Here is a 12,017-nt window from a genome sequence, read left to right as displayed (position 1 = left end):
CTATTAATATTTATTTTTTTAATAAAATATTTTGTGTAGTACAGATCGCTGCCTGAATACAGGAGCATCTGCAGAAGTCTTTGCCAGAAGTGTTTGACAGCTTGTGTTTGCCTTTGCAAGGGGAGGGGTACCCATCCTCTTGCCTTGGGCTGAGTTAAAGGGTTTGTAGCGCTGTGAACTGCATGTAGTGAATTTTAGGGCTGGTACAGAGATGAACTGACAGCCTTCTTTGCTGCCCTGTGCTTGTCATGCTGTACCACTGCACCCACATCTATCCTGCACCCGGCAAGTTGGTTACGTGGCGTGGGGGCAAGGTGGTTTGTTCAGTACCAAAACAGAGAACTGATTTCTCATGTGAACGTGAGCATATATATACATACTGATGAATATTAAGAAATAGTTGGGGCTTCCTTTTTCTACAGTAGAGGCTGTAGGTTGCAGTGTTGCCTACTCCGTATCCCATGTGAGCCAATGTTGTATTTTTTGTGAGGAATTGTGACCCATTGTTTGAAATGGCTTCTGAGCTACCAGGAGGGCTGGTATCTGCCTTGGTCAGACAGAGAAATGCTGTAGATGCAATCCCTCAAACAAAGGACAGTTGTTTTCCCATTACCTTCCTCCTCAGCCCCACCATTTCTGTTCTGAGATCAGGCCATTGTAAAAACCGAGGAGCTGGAAAAACACCTTTCTCATTTTACCCAGAGCAGCTGGCAGTTTTCTGTTGCACAGGTGTATGCTGGAGAGGTGCTTGCATAATTTCATGGAAAGTGGAAATAACTTGCCAATTTGGGAAGTTTTGTTTGGCAAAATGAGGCTCGCTGAGCTCCTGTGGAAACTATGGAGTGTGGAAAGCATCAGGATTATGGCCAGGAGAAATAAAAATGTGGCCTTGAAAGGGGGGAACTGTCTGCTTGAGGAAGGGGAGGGCCTTTTGCCTTTCAAGCCTTGAGAGTATAAGAGTAATACAGCTCTGGGCAGTGTGCTGACAGGGATGAGTGCTGAATGGATGATGAGCTAATAACACAGGTTCTTTGTGTAATCACTGCAGGGTTTTTTATTTGACGTGCTCAGTTTTATCTGGTGTTTTCCTCATAGATCCTGGAGCATCCACGAAGGCCCTGCCACACTTGAAATGCAGCTTGGAGGAAGACAGCCCCTCTCCCCGCATAACTCAATCATGGATGCTCTTACAGTGCAGCCAGGACCCGTCCACCTGCAGCTGAGCAGAAACCAGCCTTGTAGCCAGCCCTTAGCATGTTGTAGCAGATGGCAAACATCAGGAGGAGGAGTGCTTGCTGGCATGCTGACATGGGGATCAGTGGGAGCATAGCCCAGTTCCCAGACCAGCCACACTGCAGGGCTCTTGGCTTTGCAGCAGGGAGCTTTGGGCAGTGAAGCACAGTACAGAAGCAGTGTGATCTGCATGGCCCCAGTCGGGTTTAGCAAAGCAGCACTGGTGGTGTGTGCGTCTGCTTCAGGTGCTCCACCACTGGAATGTGTGCAGTAGAGTAATAAATCAGCTGTAAAAAGTAAAAGCACATCGTGTTTAAGAGGAGGAGTGAACAGCTGTGGGGGAGCTGCAGGTAGGGCTCCTTTTGGAGAGGGAAAATGTGATCAGCGAGTCAGCATTAGTTCATGTTTTATTTGGATCCATCTGGCACCCTCTTTGCTACGTGTTATGAACATTGTGAATAACTGTCTCTCTCCTCCTCCTGATCTTCTCTGCAGTGGTTTCTAGTGACAGTGAGAGCGACTCAGAGTTCAGTTCCACCAGCCTGGATGATAAGCCCTCACCTGCAGGGTCAAAAGACTCACAAGGCGGAAAGCAACAAGCAGGACTAGGTGAGGAGTTAGTTTTCCTTGTGGCTGTAGGGTGGGAAGTGTAAAGTGCTTAAATATTTGGTTCTAGGCACTGTGGGTTTTGGCTCAGCCACTTGCCTGCCCTACGCTGGTGCAGCCCACTGGCTGTAGCTGTGCCAGGTGAGGATCTGATCCTTTCTCACTGGAATAGCATCAATAGGTCAAACAGCTCCTGGGGTGCTCCACTGCCTGCAGCCTTTCATGGTCTGCCCTTGCAGTTGGGAGCTACTGCAGGTTACCTGGCAGCACATCTCCAGCCAGCTCCTCACTCCTGACTTTATAGCGCTGGGATCACCACTGCTGTTTTAGAGTAGAGCACATGAAGTGGGTATTGATCCTCTTCCTGAGGGTGTCTGGCTGGGAATGGGGAGGCTCTTGGGAGCACCCACTTCTCTGTCCCCCAGCAGCATCTCTCTGTTGTGTACCCACAGCACCCCTCAGGGAGCCCAGCCGGGGCAAGGTGCTGGGGAGCACCCACTCCCCAAGCCTGTCAGGGAGCCGCAGCAGTCTGGGCAGCGAGCAGGGGGCTGACCCCAGTGCCACGGAGAGCTGCCACAGTGACCAGCCAGCCGATGGGCGAGACAGCGATGCCGGCAGCAGAGTCCCTGGTAAGCTGAACCTCCTCTCTGGGCATATCCATGCTTTGGGGGCTTACTTGCTTTAAAGCACAGCTTTCTCAGCTGCACACCTGGCAAAGCTGCAGCCCAGCAGGATCACCTTTCCTTGCTGTTTTTCTCATGGTAGATGCTGTCACAACATTACAGCTCACTCCTTCCCTCTCCCCTGAGTGCAGGATTATTCTGCAACATGAGTAATTGTCTGAGGTGGGAGCTGCCTACACCCACCTCCAAGAGCAGTGGTAGACAGAGTCTTTGTCCCAGCCAAGGCCCCGAGCTTCTGTCTGCCCTGCAGAGGCAGCAGAACTGATTGAGCATTTACTGAAGGAAAGCAGAAGTCCAACAGCTTTATGAGACTGGATAAAAATTTTCCTAATGGTAGATGGCTCTTAAAGCCAAGAATGGCTCTTCCCAGAACTCTGCAGTGCAAGAAAAAGACACGTTTCCCCCCCTCAACAACCTTGGAACAATTAAGTGACTGTGAGAGTAGAGGCTGCTATCAGATCTGATCTGGAGCAGCTGAAAGAGATGCAAATGTGTTCTCTCTGCAGCTCCCACTAATCTAGTCAATAACCCCTTAAGTTATCGTTTAGTGCCGCTCTCTCCAGAGCGTTCCTGCTGCCCTGTGAGCTGCCGCTCCTTTTGTTCCTGAGCCTGTTTTATGCTTTGCATGTTGAGGCGTAAATTGGATTAGAGAGAGCAGGTTTATCCTCAAGTGTAACATGGAGTCATCGTCCCCCCTCCCCACGCTTCCCGCTAGAAATAGCCAGCATAAAATTGTTTCTCTGCTCTTCCCTCCCTCCCCAAAGTTTCAGGCATTTGCAGTTTTCTTTAATTCTTGGTTTTGCAAAGCAAATCAGATGAGTGATACTTCTGCTCTGTCTGTCATCTCACTGGATTATAGTGCTGTCCTGGATGGGGTGTTTTATTTTAAGTCCCTGTTGGCTGTAGCATTAATGACATCCGATTGCTGTTGTGTGTTGGCTCTGGTGGCTGCTGAGCAGAGCTGCAGATTGTCCTGCAGGATTGAAGTGAGTGGTGGTGGATAGCAGGTGTGACCAGAGAAGCTGTGGATGCCCCATCCCTGGCAGTGTTCAAGGCCAGGCTGGACGGGGTTTGAAGCAACGTGGTCTAGTGGAAAGTGTCCCTGCCCATGGCAGGGGTTGTAATTGTTTTAGCTTTAAGGTCCGTTCCAACCCAAACCATTATAGGATTCTGTGACCCCTTTGGTGCTTTTTCTGCTGGTGCTTCATGGCCATGCTGAAGTCTGGATGGATGCACACCTCTGAACCATGTGTGTGTACAGCACTTAGCACTTTGGAGCTTTCCTGCCAGCTGTTGGAACTGACTGCTGCCTAGCCATGGCAGTGCAAACAATATCTCTAGAGGCAAAAAAATGCCTTTTTGCTGCTAAAAACCTTGTATGCAAAATTTGGCAGAAGGGGTCAGTGCTTTCCAGTGGGATCTCTCCTTGCTAGGCAGGGGAGAGCTAAAAATGACAGGCAGCATGGACATAGATTTAAAAAATGAAAACTGTTGCAGTCTCATGAGCCCAGTTATAATAGTCCCTGAGATGTAAGAGAGAATCTTGCTAAGGAAAAGGTTAAGCGAGGTTGGCTGACTAGAGAGTATCTGTAAAGGTCTTCATTATGTCTGGAGTCATTTATTTCCCAGTCTTCCTGCAGAAGAGGCTACTTTGTTCAGAGATGGTGCTTGCAGCAGGGAGTCGGTAGGGTAGCCTTGGTAGGAGGGCTCCATGGCCCCAGAGCCAGGGGAAGGGGAGGCAGGAAGGCTGCAGTGAGTACTTCTGCTGACATGTGCTTGGGAGAGAATGGAGCTGGTGGTGCTTGCAGTCGGCAGGTACAGGCTTGGGAGCTGATGGAGGGTGGCTATGGGCAGGGTTCTCTGCGTTGTGTCACATCAGGAACCAGCCACCAGACGAACATCCTCCTGGGCCAGGGAGCTGCCTTGGGCTTGCAGAGAGTTAGGTGGCACTATGACTGTGGCGCTGTGACCACAGGAGGTGGCAGGATGGGCTACAGGGTGGCTGGCTTGTCTTTGAGCCTGTCCTGTGTACAGCAACATGGGTGCCAGTGAGAGCAGCCATAGAGACTCTACCAAAGGTCTCTGCAAGGAGTTGAACCTGTGCTGGTGTTATGTTTGCCATGGCTGCATGCTCTGTCCCACAGTGTGGGTCACCTTCAGCACTTCAAGATGGGGAGGAGAGAGGGAAAGTGAATTTGTTTTCCCTCTGATGTATTTGGGATGTGGCGTTGCCTCCGTGCAGTGAGTGAACAGCAGGGGCAAGCATGGTCAGTGTTCATCTACTCTGAGAGCACTTAATGTGCCCAGCTGGAGAGGTGCTGCCACAATGTGATCTCTACAGCAAACTATTGACAATCATGATCCATTACATACTGAATCTAGTAAGGAGTATTATGCAGTGATACAAGTTGTGTGGCCTCATGTTCCATGGAACTCTGTAACAGGTGTTTTGAGCAGATCAAACATCCAGGAGGCTGCAGTACTGAATGCCCCCATGCTTTGCCAGGGGTCTGGCAAGAGCAGAAAATGAAGAGAAGAGCAAAACCAGTGCTGTAGTACCCTAGGAAGTGTCCTGCTTTGCAGAGGGGTTCATGTGCTTTGGGATGCTGGAGATCTGAGATGTGGAAATGCTGGGAGCCTCAGGACTCGTGGCAGTGCCTCTCACCATCTTTAGATTAGAGCTTCGTCTGTCTGTGAGAGGCTTTTCATGATGGGTTCCTCTGGATGCCACTGGTTGCCAAAAAGTAGAGGCTCCTTTTGCTGTTCATCTCTTTAACAAGCTGGGGAGGCGACGTGTGCTGTATGTCACAACTGGCATCTTTACTGCGCATCTCCCTGCCTGTGGGACAGTCCCTGTGCTCTGCTCTGACCCAAAAGCGGAGCAAGGGGCAAAGATCCTTTCTTACTTAAAGTGCTGATCCTTACCTGCAGAATAGGGATGTTAAAAGGAGGTTATTGTTATCACTTTTCTGAAAAGCTCTGTAACTTTATAACACTCTGCTGGGAGCAATTTTTGCTTCATATTAGCACCTCCGGTGGTGTTCTACCAGTGACTTTCTTTTCACTTCTTATTCTCACCTATGCTCTAATTCTGCTCTCAAGTGTGACTTTGCAGAACACTTTAGCATCCTTAAATCCTAGCCCACAGCCAGAACAGGGAATTAGAGAGTGGTACGGCAGATGCAGCTGCTGTCGTAGTCCTTAGCTCTTTAAGCCTGAAGGCCAAGACGACAGCATGGTCGTGCGGCCAAGGGGAAACAAGGAGCTATTAAGAAGAGTTTGTAGATTTCCAGTGTGTTACTCCGGCTGGAGTTTGGTGAGGCAGATAATGATGCCTGGGGTTTGTCATAAAATGACTCATTGTCAGAGCTGCATTGGGATTTAGGCAACCTCAGCCCATGAGCCGAAGTTTCAGAAGACAGTGGTGAGCTGAGAGGCTTCCAATTGTTTTCCTTTTTCCTACTATCTGCCTTCAAACCCTTTCAAAAGCATTGTTTTCTGAGGGTCTGGTGTTTCTTCTTCTGAAGTTCCAGTTCTTGGAGGTGCCCGCTCTGACATGGTAGCTGTTAAAAGGAAGGTCATGTGCTGGTTTTCCTGGAGAATGTTTTATTGTAAAGAGAATTAAATTTGCACACAGGAAAGAAGCACAATCTTCCTTTTCCCCCTTACCCTCAGCTAGGGAGGTGACTCACCTTATTCTGGCTGTATAGCTGGTGTGTAAAGAGATGCCTCAGTTAAAAAAAGAGCAAAATCCTCAGTATTGCTAATTATGATATTTTTAATAAAGGAAGAGAATGTTAAACAATTAAAGAAATTGTCAGTATGTTGTAGTGGTTTTCATTTGCCCATGGAGAGCTTTTACTGGCAGTAACCTCTTTGAGCTTGGACCTGGCTGCTGCAGGGCATAAACTGAACAGAAAAAGGCACCTCTTCTCAGATCAGTAGCAAGTTCTACTTCAGTGGGTCCAGTTAATGGGGTCCTCGGTGTCTTCTCTTGCTTCAGGAGCAGGTCAGTCCAATCCTGTTTGGTATTCTGTGGGTCACCTGAACAGCTTGCTGGTAGGGAACGGTGAATGAGCTTGGCACGGGTTCTGGGGCTAGAGAAGGCTCTGAATTGTGCTTCAAAGAGAAGGTTTGAGAACAGCCCCAAGATACTCTAATTAATGAGCAGCATACTCTGAGCACAAATCACAGTCTCCACATCTCTGCTTGTTTGCCAATGTGTTGTCTAAATCATTAATACTTTTAAGAGTGGTACAGCAGCTGGCAGTTAAACAGAGCCATGTTAAACAGTGGTGGTGTTGGGTCTGGGATCTGAGAGGATGATGGCAGTACCTGATGGGGTATAAGAAACATCTCGGCTTGCAATCACAGCATGAGACCAGCTGGAAGGACCTCCAGAAGTGGTCATCAGGTCCAGCCTGGCCTCTTCTCCCAGGGTGCTAAAGCTGCAGCTTCTGGATGCCTCCCTTTGGCTGCTTGCTTTGTAGCTGTCATGCTGGGAGAGGCTGAGCAGAGATGAGATAAGGGCCTGAAGCTGAGAGAGATGGGCAGGAAATACTGCTTCAATCTCTTTTAATTTGGGGAGATTTATGCCCCATCTTTCACAAATTGACTAGATTTAGAAATGAGGTGGTGGCACTCTCTCTGTGGCTCAGTGCCTACCCGGCTGGAGTATGCATCAACTTTTGCTCATAAATATGCAAGCTGTTAATACATGACAGGCAGAGCCATTCTGCATTATTTTTGTGGCAGGATATTCTCAGGACATCTTTGAAGTTCAAGCATGAACTTCTTTTTTTCCTTCCATTCTGTTTCACAAATGTCTCTTTGCTCCCTCAGGAATGATGAGGAGGTAACATTTTGCTTCAGTGGGTCTAACTACTCCATTCTGCATAGGAAAAAAAATTGTCCTAACAGTAATTAGGTTCCGAATGGGAGAGTAATTTCTTTAATGACTTTCTTCAAGGCAGTCTTTGGGGAGTTGACTTTTGTTTTCCTGCACTTGGTTCGAAAGTTGCTTAAATGTTTTCAGACTGCTCGATCCCTCCTCCATGTGAGCTACAGCCAAACAGCTTAGGGCTGGCTTTGCACCACAGTGGAATAGGTGGGTAACCACACAAGGGAGCTGTGCTCGCAACTCCTCCTCTTCTTCCTTCTGCCTTCAGCCTCTGCCTGCACTGAGGGAACAGGTTAGGAAGGAAGAGTAGTCAGATGTGGAGGGGAGACCTTCACCCACAGCCACCCTCCCTCCAAGCCTCTGCCTCCTGCACTGGCTACCTCATCAATCTTTGAGCACTGCTGTTTGTCCTCTCCCTTTGCTTGAAGCTTTCTGCCACTGCCACAGAATTGAGTTTTCCTACTGCCAAGGAGGATGAGTTGTCCCTGTTCCACAAAGTTAAAAAATTGAATTGTGCCTCCATGCCTCAGAAGCTTTGAGCTGTCTCTGCCTCCTGGTATTGGTACTGCAATAAATACCTCCTGTATTTATAAGTAAAGCATGATTTCAGGTAGTGACAGCATTAGGAAATGATTTAAGGTTTGCATTCTAGATGAAATGCATTTGTAAATATTAACCTCAAAAGAAGCATATGCTCCTTGCATGTTCTAAGGAATTAAAATATTTTTGTCCTCAAAAAGTGGTGGAACCAAAACATTTTCAGCTTTTTTAAGTCAGCCTTGAATTTAAAGTGAATAAAGGCTCAAGTACCTAAAAATAAATTACTTTCACTATTTCTGTAATTCTTTATGGAGTTTTAAATTGAAGACTTTTCCCTTGAAAATAGAGGAATGACAAAGACTCATTCTCTTGCCACTTTCACTCAATATATCTGGAAACAAGTCTGCTGCTGAAGATGAAAATCCTATTTTTGTGTCTTCTTTCACATTGCAGAGGTTTGTGCTTTGGTCTTTGATCAACCAGCCTGTCTGGCCTCCTGCCCCCATGTCCTTAGACTTATTCTCTGCTTTTTGCAATACTTCTACTCCTTATGCTTTCCAGCTTTCTATTCAGCATTTTGAACAAAGCACTGAGGGCAATAGTTGATGTCATCTGTCAAAACAACGCATAAAGGAAAGAGCATGGGAAGTCAGTATTATAGAATCATATGGAAGTTAAAAATCTGGATTTTGGAGTCTTTGTAAACACTTTGAGAGATTTTATGGCTCAGGAGGTTATCTTTCAACTGGGACATCAGCCAGTAGCCAGTGGGAGGAATCTGCAGGACTCCCTGTGCCTTAAACACTTCACATGAATGCAGTGACTGGAAAAATCCCATCTTTTTTCTGGGAGTGAACATAATTTGTGTCTCCTTCAGTTCAAAGAAGGTGGAGAGAAGTTAGCACTGACCCACTGCTGTCTTAGAGCACTCCACATTGCCAGCCCCGCATTTCACCCTGTGCACTGGAAGCAGCATGTCCCAGCAGAAGCTGAGTTTCACCAGGGACTGCTGCAGTGATTTAGCTCAGGTTTGTTTAGCTGACATGAGCTGGAGAACCTTCTGCAGCAGAGCATTGCTATCCTGCACCCATCCCCAGCCATGGCAGGGACTGCATTCTGCCATGGCTCCTGTCTATGGCCAGGCACATGGAGAGCAGGAAGATCCTGTGGAGGACCTGCTGCTCTGTGGCACATAGATGTTGTTCACCTGGATTGGAAACCTCAGAGCTGAGGCTTGGCTTTCTGTCTGACTTGGCCCTTTGAGGGAGGCATACACCAGAGGACCAATTCTAACAGTACAATTCCTTCTTTCTCCTCCTTTCCCCGTTTCTTTCCCCTGTCTTTTCTTTCTTTAATAAAGCTTAATGGGCCCTGACTGCTGACAGAGTGTGGAGTAATGATGCATAGACTTTCTGTTCGTTATTATTTTTAGGAAGCTCTTAAAATGGCACTGAGCATGTAAAAGAAATGTAAAATAATAACTTCGTCAAGTCCTCTCCCCTTCACTGCTTTCCAAACAAAACTTCTGTCTTTATGTATTTTGAAGGCAAACGGTGCATCCACACCAGAACACGACGCTGATGGAGGTGAAGATGGAGCTGCTTTGCCTGGATCCAACGCTTGCCCCTTGCCCATTCCTGTAGACCTCACTCCAGACAACAACTGCTGCTGCTGGTGACTTCATGATGCTCTTGCACAGGCATTAGCAACACGATGGCACCTAGGGAAGCACTTGCCTGTCCTCTCTGCCTCACTGACTTGGTTTATGGTTTGGTCTGATTTCCCCTTCTGCTGACTGACTTGCACTTCGGGGTGCTGCTCAGAAAAGGGTACTGTGCTGTGCAGTGCTGCCATGGGGTCCAGACCCATGTTTCTTGGAAGGGATGCACAAAGTGTGTTCACAGGAGCTGAAGAAATATGTGCTGCCTCTGCTGTTCCTGGCTTGTCAAGCCCATCTCTGGGTTCGTTTCCTGGTTTGCAGTCTGGCTTTGCAATCTTCAGAAGAAAGGGAAATTCACCCCTATATCCCTGAAAAGAGGTGTGAGGAAACTGCAGCCCTTCTACTGCTTCTCAGCCCAGGGGTGAATTTCCCTCTGTGAGCCAAAAGGGTGAGACTAGGGCTTTGATTTGCACTTGACTCCATGGGACCAGGGTGTTAACCCTTGTGTTTCTTGTCACTGTTGTTCTGGTTTGATAGGATTTTGGTGGGGGCATCCTGAATCAGCTGGCAAAGTCATGCTCCTGTTCGCTTCCACTGACATCTCTGTGATAGGGCTGTCTGCTCAGGGAGGCACTTCAGGTTGTAAAGAAACACTCGAAGTTTACTGTGAAGTTTTTGGTCCTCCTGGCTGTATGCTGGCTTGTGTGTCCTGTGGTGGTGCTTTGCCAGTGGGATCATGGGCATTGCGTGTGTGCTGCGTCTCCTGGTGTGAGAATGCCCACTGCCCCATGGCCCACTGGCTGCCTTTGTGTGTCCAAATAGGATAAAAGCTTTCAAATTACTTTATCTTGTTAAGCAGTACAGATTCTCCTTCCACATGCGTACCTTTTCACCTCTTGCATTAACAGAAGCCTTTGTTTTACCTTTTTCCTGCAAGTCTTGAGCATCTGGCTGACTGTGATGGTATCATCATGAGTCAGGCTGTAGAAAGCTGTGTGCCCTGGTCCTGCTTATTCTCCAGGATGGACAATATCCCTCTAAGGCCTGACAGATGAGAAAAATTAAATTACCTGACATCTCTTGAGCAATTAGATCTTCGAAGGCCTGAACAAAACCCACATTAAGCAAGTAGGAGTCTGTGGATTTTATTAAATGCTTTCGATCTGACCTGTCTTTAGCAGAATAAACAAAGGATTTCAAAAAATTCCTTCTGAAATCATGGATTTAAAGGCAATTTGTGCCTGTTAATGTCAGCCTTTTCCTTTGGTTATTACTCCTTTGTTTTGTTCTCCTTTGCAGCTGGGTGCTTTGTGGTACATGCTCTTACAAATGCCTGCAGTATGAAGATAAATGAGATTGGGTGTTGGAACACTCTAACAGGAGATTGGAAATCAATCCTTGACTTCCCTTCTAAATGACCATGGTTCAACAGAGGAACATTCCCTTACTGCTTTTCCCGTTACCATGCTATGGCAGGTTGCTGGGAAATTCCTTCCAGCTCTTCTGTGATCTGTTTCTACCCTTTGAAAAATGAAAACAAAACTGGATGATGTGGGCTCTTTGAGATGACATGGGCTCTTTGAGGTGACATAAAGAGAAGCCACACTGGTGTGGAAGAGAGCAAGGGATGAGGTTGTACTCCACTGAGAGATGCTTTATGTTGTGGTCTGTATTTAAACCTGGCCATTGAGACACAACCAGCAGCATCTCTGAAAGGGGTAATGCCAAAATTATTTCAGAAAAAGTAAATCCAAAAGTCAGCTTTTGCTGAGATGCTGGTGTGATTTCTGAGCTGAAGCTGTGCTGTTTCTTCTGTGAGCTGTAGGGTCTTCAATTTCAGAAGTGTTTTGCCACCAAAATAAGTCCTGTTTTGCCTTGGAGCTTTTGACAGTCCTACTGAGGCTGTCTTGCTCACACTGTCATTACTGCAGTGCTTCAGACAGTCTGGCCTGACAGCTTAAGTTAATTCTATAGAAGAAGGAGAAGGAAAAAGACACTTAAAAATTGATTCAGTTTTCTTTAAACCTGTTACTTTCTCATAAAAAACTACACTGGAGTTGGAAAGAGTTTTTAAACTGGAGCATGTAATTTCAAACTCTTATCCTTCATTCCTGGACAATGCAGGCAGGTCTGCTGTGTTTTCACTCCCATTCTTACTTCCCACAGACTCTACCACACTGTGGGTTGCCAGCTCTGCACAGGAACCTGGTAATCCTTGCTGGCTTACTGTGGTGCTTTGAGCTATGGGTTTGGGTTTTAACTGAGACTAGGTTTTCTATAAACAATGTCAGGGATAAATCTGGGAATGCTTTTGTACCAGTGAGACTAGAAACTTCTTACCTCTATATTTTACCTCCATGAAGTAGTCTTGCGAGTTCAAACCAGAACTGTTCAG

The 12,017-nt window shown here is 47.1% G+C and overlaps 1 protein-coding gene across 8 annotated transcripts in view; it reads left to right on the top strand.

Annotated features, from left to right (window-relative positions):
* Positions 1 to 11,184, top strand: part of RPH3AL (rabphilin 3A like (without C2 domains)) — a 44,390-nt gene extending 33,206 nt beyond the window's left edge. For 6 of the 8 annotated variants that reach the window (XM_061470274.1, XM_061470268.1, XM_061470273.1 and 3 more), the window contains exons 7-9: positions 1,729 to 1,842; positions 2,292 to 2,468; positions 9,509 to 11,183. In XM_061470274.1, the coding sequence (XP_061326258.1) occupies positions 1,729 to 1,842; positions 2,292 to 2,468; positions 9,509 to 9,543 (326 nt within the window). In that variant the 3' untranslated portion in view covers positions 9,544 to 11,183. Of the gene's footprint in view, positions 1 to 1,728; positions 1,843 to 2,291; positions 2,469 to 9,508 lie in introns of those variants that run through there. The other 2 variants (XM_061470269.1, XR_009746392.1) reach the window with 2 other exon arrangements.
* Positions 11,185 to 12,017: the final 833 nt, after the last annotated feature.

Source organism: Pezoporus flaviventris, unplaced genomic scaffold (genome assembly GCF_033815535.1).
Source record: "Pezoporus flaviventris isolate CSIRO_AGI_PZ_B2104156 unplaced genomic scaffold, CSIRO_AGI_Pfla_v1 ptg000063l, whole genome shotgun sequence".
In the NCBI taxonomy this organism is placed as follows: domain Eukaryota; kingdom Metazoa; phylum Chordata; class Aves; order Psittaciformes; family Psittacidae; genus Pezoporus; species Pezoporus flaviventris.
The sequence above is the reverse complement of the archived record's forward strand: the minus strand, read 5'-3'. Positions and strand labels throughout refer to the sequence as shown.